This window comes from Pyxicephalus adspersus, chromosome Z (genome assembly GCF_032062135.1).
Source record: "Pyxicephalus adspersus chromosome Z, UCB_Pads_2.0, whole genome shotgun sequence".
NCBI classification, from domain to species: Eukaryota; Metazoa; Chordata; class Amphibia; order Anura; family Pyxicephalidae; genus Pyxicephalus; species Pyxicephalus adspersus.
Window position 1 is genome coordinate 83960214 of NC_092871.1, and position 18192 is coordinate 83978405.

General features: G+C 38.7%; 1 protein-coding gene across 1 annotated transcript in view; it reads right to left on the reverse strand.

Annotated features, from left to right (window-relative positions):
* Positions 1-329: 329 nt before the first annotated feature.
* PAPPA (pappalysin 1) overlaps positions 330-18192 on the reverse strand; it is a 146955-nt gene continuing 129092 nt past the window's right edge. Inside the window, exons 20-22 of the mRNA XM_072430152.1 lie at positions 15629-15700; positions 13564-13662; positions 330-8991 (exon numbers count right to left, since the gene is read on the reverse strand). Coding sequence (XP_072286253.1) covers positions 8887-8991; positions 13564-13662; positions 15629-15700 — 276 coding nt within the window. The 3' untranslated portion in view covers positions 330-8886. The remainder of the gene's footprint in view (positions 8992-13563; positions 13663-15628; positions 15701-18192) is intronic.

The window sequence follows — 18192 nt, forward strand, 5'->3', positions numbered from 1 at the left end:
ATCATTATTATTATTATAATTATTATTATTAAAAGATAAATTCAGTCAATGAGACCTGATTTGAAGCTTTAAGTGCAGATACATCCATATATAATAAATGCTTATAACATATTTTTATATATATATATATTCATATCATATTATATTTATTACATATTTTGTTTATAGAATTTGCCCTGACTGAAGTTCTCCAATAAATCACTACCAACCTTATACTAGTAAGTTCCTTACTTAATGCAATTTTTTAAATTTTGCTCTACATTTACACCATTTATAGTACTTGTCAGATGTATTAAAATATTTTTCTCTTAATCTAAGCAAAATAGATATAGCATTAATAAAGATAACTTTATTTATTATACTTTTGGTGGTAGTGTCCCTTTTAGAACAAATCAGCATTGCATGTATGGTAATGGCTGAATAAAACATATAATTCTGTACTGTATATGAACAGACACTTATGAGAAAGCAGCTGTTATATGGTTGTCGTAAAGTGAACCTGGGGCCAGGCTTTTGATGTTAAAATATTTGCATATTGTTTAACAATCTTTAGGAGAAGCACTCACTGACCTCTCTAGCTGCAGACACTGTGGAGCAATTCATCATCATAGATGAAGATAAGTTGAAGACTAGTTGAGTATAGAGATTTGAAGGCTGTAAGGTTGCCTGTCAGTCAGTGTAAGAAAGGGTAGCTGAGTTGCTGAGTCATACCTGGACAGGGGGGACCAACCTTAGCTCAGCTGAAGAGGGACTATTGCAAGGAAGGAGAAAGGTTGAGTTGAGTCACTGAGTAATTGCTGAATTGCTTCAAAAATGTGTGTGAGATGAAGGAAATAGGCTTTTGAGAGCAGGGCACATCTTTTGTAAACTCTTCAGTTAAAAGCTGAAGAAGAGATCAGAGATTTGAAGGATTTAGAGCTGCCAAATCACTGCAAAGAAAAGGTATTACTAAGTCATTGCTAAGTCATTCGTAAGTTTCAGAGTAACTCTTGACAGGAAGGAAGTGAGGTGAGTTGAGTTGCTGCTGAGTCACTTCTGAAAACGGGAGCTGAAGGAGCCAAGCTACTGAATGAAGGAGTTACTTTCTACCTAAACTTTGTGTATGTGCCTGTAGCAACAGAGCAAGCCCTGACCTCTGTAGCAGCAGGCACTGTGAAACAATTCATCCTCCAAGTTAACAACCTGAGGCTGAGATTGGATCACTGCTAAGAAAATGGAGCTGAGCTACTGATTTATTGCTGGGGAGAGGATTAGACTAAGTAACCTCTGGAAGGCAGGAGTAAGGTAAGCTGGGTTGCCCAGTCACTATTGGGGAGCAAAACAAGACTGCTGAGTTTCTGTTAGAAAGGAGAAGCCAAAGGAACTGAGCTGCTAATACATAGCATGGTAAGGGTGAGACTGAGCTGAGTTACTAAGTGACTCCTGAAAGGTGGGAAAAGGTAAGTTGAGTTGTTGTGACACTGTTGGGAGGCAGAATTTAGCTGCTGAGTTGCTGCTGGAAGGGGGTGCTGAAGGACAGACCTACTGAGAGAGACGCTTACCTCCAACCTAAACTTTAGGTATGTGCCTGTGTTTACAGAACAAGCCCTCAGTGATCTCTCTAGCAGTAGGCACTGTTGAGCAATTAATTTATAGTTAACAAGTGAAGAGAAGATTTGAGATTTGAAGGCTGTAAGGCTGCCAGTCAGGGCAAGAAAAAGGGCTAAACTGCTGACTTATGGCTGGGGAGGAGGTTCAGACCTCATTGCTACCAAAATGGAGGAGCTGCTGACCTTCTATGTAAACTTTGACTATGAATTGTTCCATAGCACCTGCAGCTACAGAGGTCAATACCATTTTGTTTCAAAGCCTGTTGTAAATACTTGAATGTCCTTAGCCTGGTCATGGAAACACTTTAACCTGCACATCTGCAAACAGACCCATGACAGATAATTAAAAAAAAGAGCAAAACCCAAACCTTCTTTTAAACTGCACTGCCAAAACAAGAGGTCATTAAAATACTTCAAAAACATTCAATACAAAGTCACAGGATAATATATATTGCCAAAATAAGGTACGCAAAATGTGATTTTTTTTCAAACATTAGAAACATGACCATTATATAAGAGTAACAATTAAACAAAAAAAGTGAAATAATGACAAATAATGGTTAAAACTGTATTGAGGAAAAGTAAAATAACTTAAAAATAACATTGTGTAGATATAAATTAAATGTATGACATTCTTAATAAATAAGCTCTACTATTTACATCTTTATATATTGCTTGGAGGTTTGTTTTAAATTAGACTTTTTTTTTCTCAAAAAAAAAATTGACTCTAAATATGACAATACAGAGCAGCACAAACATGAGGTGAGGAAGGGAGGAAGTAGAGAAATGAACATTAAAATTACAGTAGGTATGGTAACATGTTTGTAAGAAAAGTCAACATTTTTGTTTTTCAGTTGTTCTTGATCGAAAAAAAAAAAAAATATCAGGTTTCATATTACAAATAAAAGTTCCATTACAATACATAAATAAGGAAGAGCAATTCCATATTATAAGTACATTTCTTTTTTTTTTTATATATATATATCTTCAGGAGATCACAGTTTTGTATATGCAGATGTAGCTTGTAAAATATACAGAGAAGCAAACAACAGTGCACCTGGGCGACATACACACACATGTTCACGCACACGCGCACATATATATTTATATATACTTTATTTCTTAACACAAGCAGGTCATTTATTATATGTTTTCTTTTATTCTTTTTTGTTTATAATGCAATAAATATCAGTTCCCAATACCTGCTGGTGTACATTAGAGTTGAGCACACAGACCTGGTTTAAAATAAATGGATCCTGTTTTTTTTTTTTCTACAACCACAACATATCAATCTCAAAGCCAGATTTAAAAATGTCTTTATTTTTTAAAATTATTTTTAATTTGTTCTTGGGCAATAATCACCTACTCCAGTGCTGACTCTACACTACCCCTTCTTTGCCACAAGATGTCCCCAGAGAAAGAGGACATTAAATAAGTAAAGGAAAAGATGAAACCACCCCTGAGGAGACAATCCCTCACCTTACCTGGAAAAAATATGCAATAAGCACAGAAAGTGAGGTCTGAGGTGACTGGTGAGGCAAGGCATGGAAATGAGCTTTAAAGTTAAACTCACTGTATAATGTAGTCAAAATAATGTATAGACTCCTTTACATTCAACTTTTATTGGCTAGGAGAGCTCAGCTTGGCTCAGCGTGTAGTCCCCTAAGATTCTGGGGAGCATAGAAGTGTATGTGCTGTCCAATGGAGCAGGAAACCAGCAATGAGGAGGGTATCTTTTTGGGTATAAAAGTTGTGTGTTGGGGGGAGTAACATTTAACTTCAGCTTCTAAAGTTCCTCCCCTTGTACCATTGCTTTATTATTGGTTGATTTTAGCAGTGGATCCATTGTTTTTCTTTTAACACAGTAAGTGAAAAAAGAAATCTGCATAGTTATAAAGCTTCATGCTACCTTTTGAATTTCCAGATCAAAAAGGGTGGATTAAATATGGCCCTCTGCTGAGTAAAAAATTGTTGCACTAAATAACAAGACAAAAATCAGCATTTTTTGAATCATTAATCAGACGGGTCAGACTGTGATACAAATTGGGCTGCAAGGTGTGCGATTTTCACGACTTTGGTTGGAAGAATGGATTGCATTAAACACTTATAGATCAGGAAGTCCCTCTCAATGTGGTGTGTTCACCACTGACCTTTAGATAAACAGATATCTTCCTATGAGTCTATTCAATCTTTTATTCTAAGATCCACCCATCTTTTATATAAACTGTACCTATTTTCACATTGGAATCAAGTAGAATATATGTGACTCAGGTTTTACTCAAGATTTACTATGTCTTATTATAGGCCACTGTACCATTACCAAATCCTAGTTCTAAGTCCATATGGTGGACTGGTATGATGGGCAAAACCCTACCACTGGACCAATATCATGGAGGACAAAAGGCAAACAGAGGGCAAAGGATTAGCCAACATTGCTGCTTATGGTTCACTTCAGCTGATCTTTCCCCATCACTAATTTCTGTTGAGGTGGTGGCCACCTTGATAAAAGAGCAGGAATTTGCTTTTCAGGTCAGTTTTGCTCCCTACTGACCAGTGATTTAATATCTGATAGGTTAATGATCAAGAAGTAGCGGGAAGCACAGATCACCAGACCTAAGGAAGTACTGCGATCTTTACACAACAAGTCTTCAGGTAGAGCTACTTTTCTGGCAAGGAGAAAGGTGAGCAGCACAGTAATGACCTCACCAAATCTTAGGTGATACCACGCTTTATATATCTGGTATAAATCGTCACATGTCAAAATGTGCAATATTATTGTGGGAAGGTGTTCAGGCCAAAGGGTAGGTTACCCCCAAAGGGGTACTGCCCTTTTTCAGGGGAGACCAAGTAAACCTTTCTATATATTCCTTATATTCTAGAAATGTTTTGTTTTTGTGAGTACAAGAAGTTCTATATATAATAGGTGGATATCTTTAGAACAATGATTCCCAATCTTCATGCAAATCTAAATTAACATTAACAAAAAACATTTAATTGGCTTTATTCTTATGGAAAAGTGTAGACTGTCAGCAATGTTTAGGCAGCTACTAGGCATTTGGCAAGAACTGATTCAATGCATCAGCCCTTTTGTAGCCCATTGTCCGTGGTTGGGAGCTACTAATAATTTATATTATTATTATTATTATTATTATTAATAATAATAATAATAATAATAATAATAAACAGTATATTCTATAAAATATGGTGCACCACAGCGCTATAATTGGTCTTCAACTAAGGACAGCCTATCAGAGACTTGATGGACTGTATGTATGTGACATGTATGTTTACTTGGAGTTTGGCTAAAAATTTAGAAGCAACGAAGAAGGTAACAGGAGCCTATACATTTTGTCATCCTTTTAATTAACCCTTTAGAAGCAATTACCCTGAGTCCACTCTATACAGAGTAGTCCACAATACTATTCGGTCTGTGTGCTCACCCTTGTAATTCCACTCATGGTTTGTTGAGTGTTACCACTCGTTTGGTTTGTAAAAAAAATAAAATAAAATTTTATATGTGTGTGTGTGATAAAGATACATACGAACATAGACTATGAGAGCAGTAGTTGTGTATTTTGACAGACAGAATGAGGCCAAATAATATGTTTGCATTGCTGTCTATTAGCAGCCTTTTGCTATGGTAAGATCGGGCCGTGGTGAGGATTCTATGCAGTAACTAGAGCTCAGTGAAATACTGTTTGCAAAATATTTGTTGTCTTAAATATTTTTCTATATATATATATATATATATATATATATATATATATATATATATCATAGAAAGCACAAACACACGTTAAAATTCTGTCAATGAAAATTAAAGCCCGATTGAACTTTCAGTTTAGAATCAGCTAAATACATTGCTGGTTCAATAAAACAAAAGGTGTGCAAAGTCTCACAGTTGCTTAGCTTTAGAAAGCAGCCACAACTCAAGAAGAAAAGCCCGCCCCTGCTTTAGAGAAGGAGTAAAAGCATTAGCGTCCTTGTAGAAGTCTGCCACATCCACTGAGCCAGAGCTCTCCAATCAGCTTTGCTAGCAGTGAACCACAGGGGTGTGTCCGATGTCTGCAGAGAGGCCAACTGAAGCATGCTGGCAGGGGACAGACTTTGCCTACTTGGGCTGTAGTTGTTTTTTAAGACTTTGTAAACCTGATCCTGAAATGTATTAAGATGATTTAAAATAGATTAGTTGGGGCTTTAATTTCACACACTGGGAATGCACAAGATTATTAAACATTCTGTAAGCCAACTCCACGTGGGCAGTGTGGATGTAGCTCTCTGCCTACAACTAAGTATAATATGTCCCTTTAAAAAATAATATACAATTTTTTCATTTCATTTTGGACAGTTTTTAAAATGTCACTCATCTCAGTCTCAACAAAGTTTTTTTGAGCTTTTTTTTGATTTTTTTTTTTTAACACAGGAAAAAGAACTAAAAAAAACTGACAATTATTAAGCCAGTGAAAGTGAAACAAAAAAAAACCAGAAGGGAGGTAGCTGGAACCTGCTTGAAAAAAACCCCAGGGAATGCCCTTTAAGCCCATCTTCAACTCAAACCTTTTTTATTAGTTTTGGACAGAGTAGGGTAGGGATTAAACTTTTAACGCCCGGCTGTAGGGTGCTCGGCCAATGGTGTAGCCATGTGGAAGATAGGACACCACGCATGAAGACCTCAATGCTTTACTGAGGCCATAATTATAAAGTGATGTACAAAAACAACCAAAACCCACAAATGTCAAAGACCCATTTAAAGGTGACAGACTTGTCCATGAAACTTTGGTGGATTATGCTTGTTTTTGAAGTTTCATTCAGGTGTGTTGGCTTTCATTATTCTACTACAGCTTGTGGTCATATTGGAGAGATTTCATCTTATTTTCTGTGGGGGACAATAAGTGATGTGAAATCTCTGTGGCCTCCAAAATTGGGAAAGGGTAAACCTTGTTTAGGCAAAGCACCCAGTTTCTCTATAGGTTTGCAGAAAGTCCTTTAAAGTAGGTCTAACCCATTAGAGGCATACCCATTCTGCAAGTGGGTTCCAATGAGGACCTGTTGCTGGGGTAAATAACAAAGATTAATACAATTGGCTGGTGGTTGTTGGTACCACCCTTACCAACCAAGAACCAGTGAGGAGGCAGTCGGTTGTACACATTGACAACAGACTGGGAGACAATGACAAAACATTCATATAAGCTGGTGATTATAAGGGGCAATGTCACCCCTAACAATCATCATTCTGTGAGAGGTTTGCAAGGTAGACAATCAACTAGAAGTCGATTGTTACACTGCCAACGGCACTGAAGTTTGCAACTCCCAAAAGGCCACAGTAGTTGGCATTTTTTTTGCAATCTACGAATGCCTAGAGAAGTCTTTCCAGACCTTTTTTAACAAGGTGGAACCCTTAAAATAACTTTAAGCTCTTCAGGGATATTATTACTAAATCCACAGCTCACAGTATATTAGTGCGGTGGTCAGTAAGAAGAATGTCTCTTACATTGCTGGTCATTGTATAACATACAACATTCAACATTGTTGAACCCCTAGCAACCTCTGGGTGAACCCTGGTGAGAAAAACTGCCCTAGAGCTTGCCGGAAATGTAGGTTCTGGTAAACTCAACCCCAATCTCTAGTTATTTATTCTAAATATGGTTCCCTGTCCCAGTAACAGGTGTCCCCTCTTGCTCTTCTAAAGGCTTGTCACAGGCACGGGAAAGGAGTTGAAATCTCAAAAGCTTGGTAAAAGTATACTCTATACCCAAATCTATCCATAACTAAAAAGAAACATTTTGGGCTGGAGTTGGGTTTAATCCTTCAGGAATTGAGGAGGTAAAAAAAAAGCTGCCATCTTACACAGACCTTGTATCAGGACTATTCACTGATTGGATGTCACAAGATCTCTGAACTTTGGACACCAGCATACACATTTGCGTGTCTGCAGAGCGTCTTTTTGAACAAACACTTTTTTCTCAGCAGCAAAAGAAGAATGTCGGGTCCCATTTAAAAACCAAAAAAATTAAATAAAATAATGGTGTTGCATATGTACCCCAAATTACTGTGCTTAGCAGTATATACAGTATGTATCGCTTTGCAAGACTGGGCCTGTAGTAATAATAAAATGCTGCTTGCGCTACTACAAAACCAAGTACATACTACTGAACAAGTATATTCTCCTTTCAGCATAACTCAATATGGGTGTATTCTGGAGTTCTGAGCCTCCAGCCTACATGTTATGTATTTCATGTCGGAACACAATACCTAGAAATGAAAGTTTGAGTTGTGTGAACTCAACAAAAGGAGCATAGAAACTATAAACTATTGATACGGGGTAATAAAATGGGCAGTGTTTTCCATTCATATGCAGGACATTTCTGACATGCATGGAAAGATCTAACATAGTCCGATGCTGAAACACTATAACACTATCAGATGTTACAGATTGTAAGGAGCAGCTGTTAGGAGAATAGTCAACACAGTCTACTCTGCCTTTTTCTCTAACCTTCCATAATATTTCATCACTCCGTAGTCCAGGCTAGGCTTGATCAGGAGGTACAAACCTATACCAATATTGGGTTCTAAGTTGGTACCTCTCTAAGGACGAAGCCTGGAATTGTATAGGCCAGGCCAAAGACAAGGTTTAAGGCAGACTGGTTGTTTGGGTTAATTTCCACTTGACCTGACACAGTAAGGAAAAATAGCCGTATGGGACATAGCAGCAAGAATAGCAGCAACAGTTATGCTCAAACAACTAGTGTTGGGTTTTGGTGGCATTTGGAGATATCTTATACATCTGTTATGAGGCGGTTAGAAGCCATCAAACAGGAAAAAAGTGCACAGCTTGAGGTTTAGATGGATAAATGAACACTAGAGCCTGCAATGACTGCAAACCTATACATCGTCTTCTCAATCCCTCAGCCAGCCCTGTTCCACCGTGAATTCTTACACATTTCCATTCTAACTATCGATAATAGAAAAGGAGAGCTAAGAAGTCCTGTCTAGCTGGCTGAGAAATGTATTTATGGCTTGTTTTGTTTGTTTTTTTGTTTTTTGTATTTGTCATCTTCTGGCCATACCACAGCTTAACGCGTACTTGATTTTGATGTTTTTGTTCCTTATGGCATTCAAATCATAATGCATTGATTCCCAGTTCTCTGTTGGAAAAAAATGGGCAGACTGGTTTGTGTTTAACAGTTCCTGGTGGACAAACTCTATCCAGTTCAATGTAAATGTAAAAATAACTGAAGGAATGTGTTTATGTTTTCCAGTCTGCCTTTGGTTGGGGTTGTTCCAGACATGCACAGCGCTAGCCATGGCTGGGCCTTTGGGTATTAGGATTGTTCTCCTTTGCATTGGGGTCCAAGCATGCACACTTCTCCAGCACATCACAACCTGCTGGGAATGGGATCACCTACAGGTAACAAGAGAAAGATAAAGTCAATGAACAGAAATAAAATTTCCAATTAAATAAAGAAATGTAATAAATTATAAGAGATCAATGAGAAAAACACACTGTAGCATGCATACTATATAATTTATGATTTGCTAATGTCAAACTTCAAGCGTAAAAGGGATACATTTTACTTGCTAAATGCTTTGTTTTATTTCTAACCAGTTCTGAGATATATACAGCTCCTTCACAATGCCCAGGAAGAGGATACCATTTTCAGGAATGAAAAACAGTGGTATCCTTTCTCTCCATACTTGGGCTGATGACTGGACAGATTCCAGGTTGCATAAAAGGCCCCCACACAAATGCCCACACCCTTGGGGGACAAGATTTGGGTTTATTGATATATATATATTTTTTTAATGTTACCCTATAAGCTGCATGAAAATAACTTCGTCTCGCCATATGGTATGCCACATTTTGGTACACATCTACTATAGCAATACCTGTGTTCTTTTTGACAAAAGCTTGCCTATTAGCCTTGCAAATTTAAAATTTTCTATCAAGATTTCAATGGGGGAACTACGTTCAGCAAATATTAGGACCATTTTGAGAACCCTAGCATAAATCAGAATTTAGCAGTTTTGCTTATCCCTACTTACCAAGAGGGTATAGGAAAGTATTGGCTCTAAGAGAAGCTCATATAAAGGTTTTATCCGGGAAGGCTGTAAAGCCTACAGTGATTGCATAGTAAAGATGGTTGAAATAGAAAGTCAAGTAATCGGAGGAAAAAAATTGTATTCTGACAACCCCAGTAAAAACCATAGTCTAGCACAGGGGTTGGCACACTCCAGCCTTTAGGCCAGATACGGCCTAGCCAGTAGTCCGTTCTGGCCTAACACCACCCCTGGTCGATTGGCCTAATCCCGGCCGGCAGGGGTCAGCAACCCGCGGCTCCTGAGCCACATGCGGCTCTTGAGCCTCCTTGTTATGCCTCCCTTACCTATTTACTGCGGCCGACGTTAACACTTCCACTGACGGGGTGGGGGGACATTTCCTCCCCTCTGTATGCATTGCGGAGGAGAGGGATTTCTCTTCAGGAGCATTCCTGGTGGGGGGCAGAGCCATCAGCGCGGTACTCAAGAGAGAGTCCGGTCTAGTGTGCCTTCTTGACCTCCTGAGATGGCCTAGTAGCTAAAAAAGTTTGCTGACCCCAGTTTCACTTATCTCTACCCACCCATAGAGAATAGGGAACATGGGGGGTCTAAGTGGAGCCCATGGGGAGGTTTTAGTTGGAAATACTGTAAAGCTGCCTTGATTGAATTGTAATGATGGCTGGGATAGGAAGTCAAATAATAAAAAGAAAACTTTACCTTTAGCACTGGTTAGAAGCAAGGGTGGAGGAAAAAAGCCTGTGATGTATACATGTGTAGCCTCAAACCTCATCTCCCTAAAGGTTCCAACACTGCGGGTTCTAGATACAGCTATGCAGCAAACACACTTTTCATTTCATAGCCCGGAGCGCCTACATATAAACCTTACTATACAACTCAGAATTTCAAGGAAAAACAATGTTACCAATACCTAAGTGCACACAGGACACAAAGGTCTTTTCATTTACAGAAAACATTTGTAGGCCATGTAAGCATAACTAATACGTCTAGAACATGTTCCTGCCATATCCTCTAACATGTTTCTCTGTTAAAATCTGTAAAGTACTGTGTGGTCCTGAGAAATGAGGATCGCTGGAACTGAACTGCAAATTCTGTTTCTCATTTGTCATTGTCTGTAAGGAATCCCTTTGCAAGAACGGTCCAAGAAATACACCCTTACAAAAAGATGTTTAATACAAAACATACACTGATGGTAGTAAACAGCTATATCTGGTCCAAGGGAAAAAGGACCACACTTTAATCTTTCTTCTCCCAATCACACCAGCAGCTTGGAAGATGGGAGGATGCGAACACATGCAGGTGCCTTTAAAGTCTGCCAACTCTAGCTAACTGTATTAATGGAGACAGATGTATACAATTATGAAAAAAAGTCAAGATATTACATGTTGTTGTATTATAGTTGAGTGATTAAAGCTGAGGTTTCTTTGTCTGTTTTCTTCCTCACTCCTTCATCAACATTGTTGTTTTCCTTTGCATATCTTATTTTAAAACCAGTGGATCTTATCAATGGGTCTCTGGTTGGTAGCACGGGCCAACATGGTGTTGTTCATAGGTTTCCAAAAACGTTGCAGCACCCTGCCTTAAAACCACTCTCATTCAATTTGATCCTAATGCAAGCAGAAGGGTGGCTCTTGGAACAAGATTTGTAAAGGGTTAAATGCCCTAATGTTTTCTCATCAATGGGTGTCTGGCTGGTAGAAGAGTCTGGATGGGTGCTCTACATAGTTTTCTGAAAACATTGCACCTCCCTGCTGCAGAAATGCTTCCAAGAACATTCAGACCTAATGAAAGCAGAAGGGTGGCTGCTTTTCCTTACATGCCTTGTTTTAAACCAGGTGGGTCCCATCATTGATTCTCTAGCTGATAAGAGGGCCCAGAAGGGTGCTGTTCATAGTTTTCTGAAAATATTGCACCACACTGCCTTAGAAATGCCTCAAGAACATTCAGTATTAATGAAAGCAGAAGGGTGGCTCTTGGGAGTAGGTATGTGAGTGTCAAAATGCCTGGATTGCTTTCCTTACATGCCTAATTTTAAACCCAGTTGGACCCATCAATGGGTCTCTTGCTCATAGGATGGGCTGGAATGGTGTTGTTTATACCTTTCTGAAAACATCACAGCACCCTGCCTCAGAACTGCTCTTCAAAATCCTCAGTCCTTAAGGAAGGAGAAGGGTGGCTCTTGGGAGGAGGAACATAAATGTCAAAGTGCCTCGAATGGTAGATGTGGGTGTTCCTGGGCAGACTGCATTTACATGCAGTTAAACCCACATGAGATGATGAGACTCTATGATTGAAAGAATTGAAACCTAATGAATAAAATAGAGAGTGTTAGGGAGAGTCAGGTTGAGAGGGAGAAGGCTAGGTGATTCTGGATGTCCTCCAGCCAGGAAGGAGGAAAAGAATGGATGATGTTGGATGTCCTCCAACCACTAAATGAGACGGACACTATCAGACTTTCTGCAGCTTCTAATGTCAATTGTGAGAAGCTTACAGAAAGCATTAAAATCACAAAAATCAATATTAGTCCAGTAGAGGAGCATGTACAACCACAGAAGACTAAAGGGATGGCCGGAGTTCAGCTTTATACTCTCCAAAGCCTTCAAGCTGTCATGGGCTTACAAAAAGAATTACTAAAGGAGCCAATGTCTTTGATCAATGCCAGCAAAACTGAGATGCAACATATTTTATTTAGACAGAAAGCATATGCTTAACTACTCTTAATGCCAAAAATTTGATTTTTTCAAATAATACAACAAGGAACATCAATCATACCTTTTATTACTTATAAGAACAAAGGACAAACATATGGGTGCAATTTTTCTTTGGAATCGGTTTTGGTGTGCAAATTCCACAGATTTCTTTGAAAATCCAAATTTTGTGCTCCCTACATGACATATTTTTTTATGATCAGGCTATAATGTCAAATTATACCGCTTGTTTATTTTCTTATCAATCTCTTGACTCTGACAATGAGTGAAAATGGAACATATTATGGTTTAGAAATTATTTTTTATTTATTAAAATTGGAATTCCTTGTTGCTTAAAGGAAACTTGTGCTTTGCTTCAACAAGGAAGATCAGATTTGTTTTAACCAACATTCCTTTTTGCCTGTGGCACTGTGTTCAGCAATGGGATAAGTGCTGTCATAAGGGGATCTTATAGCCCAACAGGCCCAGGAGCCTATCAGTGCTGGTATAGGGGATCCTATGATCCAATGTGATCTCATGGTCTGCCCCAAGAGCCAGATCAGTGGTGTCTGTAGGTAAGTCTCTAGCCCTATGTGAGTTATGACTTCGATGATAAAGGGTGAGGATAGGAAAATGGGGGGTATATTTGCATTCTTTGGGGTCTGTATTAAAGCTTAGTTAAACCCAAAATGTGATTGACTGCAGCTTACTTCTGTGGTTACATTAATTTTATTTTTCCTTCTAGTAAAAATTATCCTTTCCTAGGGTGAGAATGCTTATCTATGGTACTGATACTTAGGACAGAAAATGTGTTATGACTAAAAGACACCACACCCTCCCTCATCTCATTGACATTAGGGAATGTGTTGTCTACAATGGTAGTTCAAAGAGGACTCATAATAATGTTTCAGTACAGCATTGTCATGCTACCATAGGAAAGTTGAAGCTCAAATGATTTCTGGAATGGCCAACTAGGTTATCTTACACATCCACCCATGCTACTGAACCTGTTTGTTGTCAACTAAGGATGGGATTACAGATTCTCCTCTCCACATCTTCATAACTCAAGAAAATTGGCAAATTTTGGGTAAAATAGGGACTCGCACTCATCCCTACTAATTAGGATTTTATCTTTCTTGTACCAAAAATATATAGTTTTTAGTACCCGTAAAAGAGAATATTTTATTTGAAATCATATTGTAAAAAGAAATGTATGAAATCTTTACTCTTACCGTTTTTGTTTTAACTGTTGAGGCACAGCAATCACCCCCATCGTAGTCACAAAAAGCCCAATTATTTCCACCATCACAATAATTATCTGCAATGAAAGGCTGTGGATGAAGACGAAACAGTGTTACAATTTCAGTTATGTATAGTGGAAAACAAGTAACTTGCAAGTCTGGTTCAGAATATTTAAAACTTGAAGTGGTCTTTAAAGTGGTTCCACAATAATTCCCAATAATATCACTAAGATCCCTGAAGAAGACGGGGTTCCTAATACCCAAAAACAAGTTAATTGCATTCCTTTCATTATTTACAAATAAGGTTTAGACCTAAATTCTTTTTTGGTATCAGTCATCAATCAAGGTGTTCTTAACTGAACACACACAGACCTCCAGCCTTGGTACCAGCACCCTATCTGGTACTCCAGTAATTGAGTAGGCTTGGATCTTCAAAAGATTCCAACAACCATCTATTAGGCAGACACCAACCAGAGCCTGGTTATGGACAAAAAAGGATCCCTAATCAAGTCCGAAGCTGCTATAAAACAGATCAAAAGACATTTTCTCTCTTTTAACATAGTATAAGGAAGCCACAGCCCATCTGCTCCAAGCCACCAACAACCACTTTACTCCAGTTGGCAGTGGGGTCGGTGCCTCTCCATTGACCCTACCAAGTTTTTTACTTAGGATTATGACTCCTAATGAAGGTGAAACTGATCTAAAAAACTGACAGGTTTCTCACAGATAACTTCTCGAAATATTAACTGTGCCTACACAAAAGTCTTAAAATCAATCAAAAAAGTCAGCAAAATCAATGTTACCACCGAAAGTGCTTTTACCAAACCAAGAAAAAAAAAACATTGCATGGTTCAAAAGTTCTTTAGCGTGATGCTGAACGTTTACTGGTGTTCTAGATTCACACGCATGTTGTACCATCCATTCATGTATGTTTACTTTAGCCATAAACCCCCTTCCTGTTCAATTATCTGATGTATCAGGGGGCCAACCTAGTCAGAATGGATCTCTATAAAGGTTCAGTGAAAGGTCCCCTACATGGTACAACATGGTACTGACAAGAAATTGCCTATCTCACTGTTTTCCCTGGAGATAAAATATATTTTTTAACCAATTACATCTCTACTTTCTGTTTTTTATTCTAATAATGTTATGATTTTTGCATACAATGACAGCAAATAAAATATGCTTGGGAGATCCCACCAACACTCTCCTAGTCATGAAGAGGTCATAAAAGGAAGAATAGAAAATTCTTCATAAAAAAATTCTTCATAAAAGAATTTCCAGCTGGCATTGCTTATTTCTTACTCAGTTGTGAGGCTAGCACAGCTCACCTTTTCCCAGACAAGACACGCCTCAGGATAGCCCATAGTTCCCAATAATAATGTAGTATATATAGGATCTACATACACTTATGGTACAATGGTGGGGGGACCCCTCTATATTGCGATTTGCTTACTGTGAGTTGTGGGTATAATAATTATTATACTCACAACTCACAGTAAGCCTTTTACATGGCTGGCCAGTGGGAAGAACGTCACCCTTACAGATAACCAAAAAGATAACCGGTATCAGTTAAACTGATCTGAGAGTCAGCAAACTGCTCATTTCTCAAGGATCCACTATAAACCTTTTGATGAACCCAAGGGTTCCATAGAACCTTAGTTCAGAAACACTGTAGTAGACTGTAAAGCCACACATAGATCATTTTTATTGTTCTAACAATTTTGAGGAATTTTGTAGTCATGTCTACCTCTGACACACCTAATAAGCCTTAATAATAGAACCACTCTTACCCTCAATCATAGCTCAATCAAGGTACCAGCATTGGGCAAAAGACAAATATGGTTGGAGTGTCTTTAATTTTGCTTTGAACAATACAACTAAGTTTAAGCTTTTGGATCAAGCATTGTGAAGCTTCACATTTTACTATGTAAGTGAGTTTAGGGACTTAAATTCAGAAGAGGCAAGCAAATTGAAATTTGGAGTACAGTGGAAGAACAAAATGAGAGATGTGAGTAAATGATGATATATGGACTTTAGTAGGTCCTCAACTTACCTCACATCTCTTAATACAAACAAGCTCCTCTGGATGAGGATACCACTGGCGTCTTCCCGTGCAAATAATTCTCTATGGAAAAAATCAAAGAGTGTGTCATTTGCAAGGAATACAACTTAGAAAATACAGGTGATGTTATCATCATACATTAGTTACACAGGTTGTTAGAAAGATACATATCCATCAGGGGTAAGTATATGAAGATGCAAGGTGCACCAGTAAACGAGGGCCTTCACCTCCTCAGCCAACAGAAAACACCACAGGAGCCCATGAAAAAAGAAGACCATGTCACCAGCAGTACAAATTACTGGATTCATACTTTATTGTAAAAGCTGTGCAGAATCCCTTCCTCAAGGCAACATACTAACCCTCCTAGGAGTCCTCTCACTGTCCCTCGTGTGATCATATCAGCCGTGATTCATCCTTCCCCAAAACGACGTAACACTAATTAGCTAATTCTGTTTGATGCAAGAATAATGGACTTGATAATGGACAACAGATAATGACCCCTCTCATCTCTTATTTTTTAAACTGAATGTTGCTAATATTATAGTGTAAACTGAAAGTTAGTTCAGTTTAGAAGCTTGCAAGAATAAAACCAATAACAAAAGTATAGACCTATGGGGAGTTTCTTTACCAAGACCTCCTGTTTCACCAATAAAGATAGAATTGTGGAGTGTATCAATAGAGGTCTCACCAACAGGAGCATGTATGTTCTGGTTCCTCTATATAGATAGAATTGTGGGGTCACCATTACTAGAGGGGTCACAAGCAGGAGGAAGGAGGTCCTGATCCCTCTATACAGTGAGAATTGTGGGGTCACCATCACTTGAGGGGTCACCAGCAAGAGGAAGGAGGTCCTGATTCCTCTATATAGATAGAATTATGGGGTCACCAGCAGGATTAGGGAGGTCCTGATTCCTCTATATAGATAGATTTGTGGGGTCACCATCACTAGAGGGGTCACCGGCAGGAGGAAGGAGGTCCTGATTCCTCTATATAGATAGAATTGTGGGGTCACCATCACTAGAGGGGTCACCGGCAGGAGGAAGGAGGTCCTGATTCCCCTATATAGATAGAATTATGGGGTCACCAGCAGGATTAGGGAGGTCCTGATTCCTCTATATAGATAGATTTGTGGGGTCACCATTACTTGAAGGGTTACCAGCAGGAGGAAGGAGATCCTGATTCCTCTATATAGATATATTTGTGGGGTCGCCATTACTTGAAGGGTTACTAGCAAGAGGAAGGAGATCCTGGTTTCTCTATATAGAAAGAATTGTGGGGTCTCCATCACAAAGGGGGTCACCAGCAGGAGGAAGGAGGTCCTGATACCCCTATATTGATAGAACTGTGGGGTCGCCATTATTTCAAGGGTTACCAGCAGGAGGAAGGAGGTCCTGATTCCTCTATATAGATATGTTTGTGGGGTCACCATCACTAGAGGGGTCACCAGCAGGAGGAAGGAGGTCCTTAATCCTCTATATAGATAGAATTGTGGGGTCACCATCACTAGAGGGGGTCACCAGCAGAAGGAAGGAGGTCCTTATGATTTCTTAATATAGATAGATCTGTGAGTTTAACACCAGAAGAGTCACCTCTAGAGGAAACCTGATAAATAGATCCAAAAAGCAACTTTGTTTTGTGCCAGTTCCCAAACCTTTAGTAGAACCAGAAAGTTCCAGAACATTTGATACCGAGCCTGTCTGGGTTATAAGACTTTTAAGTGAATCTAAAAGCATTTTTCTTAATAGCAATACATATAATGTATTTCTTTGAATTTTTGAAAATAATATTCCAGTAGAATCCTCTTTTTTTCTTGTAATGGGGACCATTAGTTTTGTCATGGAAAATTATAAAATTGAGAGTTACCATTAGTAAGGGTTATAAGAAAAGCCAGAATATATGGGTGGCCTGTAAATCTAATAAGGGTCATCCTAAGTTGAATTCTTTACCATTTATTATAATAATTTATCATTTCAGCATTACATGTAGTTCTAGTAATACCCACTGACTTTAAATCAGGTTACCTGCTCCCTCTCCTCCCTACTTCTTTCCTTCTCATTCTCTTTGCTTTGAAATAGTTGGCTTACTGCCCTGGAAGCGTATTCTGTGTATAATGGAATTATTTCAAAGTGTAATAAAGACGTGAAAGGTCAAGAAGGAGTTCCACATTTCTCGTCAACTTTACTAGCATCCGTTACACAGAGAGCAGTCGAGCAGAGTAAGGTAAAATTTTACATCATCAGTCAAAACATTAAAAACACTGACAGGTGAAGTGAATTAAGTTGTTTTTAAATTTATTGTGTCGAAAGCACAAAAACATAGACAACTGTAAAGATTCATGGGACCCTGCAAGGGACAGATTGAGATGGACAGACAACTAGGTCAAAGCATTTGCAAAATGGTAGGTGGGTTTCCCTGGTATGCAGTGGCTGGTTCCTATTCAGGATTCCTGCTGTTGGGTGCCACCATCATGAATGTCATGTGAGCAACCCCAGAAGACTTGCAAACAACAAAAATGATTGTGCAATGGGGGGATATCTTATAGTTTTGCTTGGGGG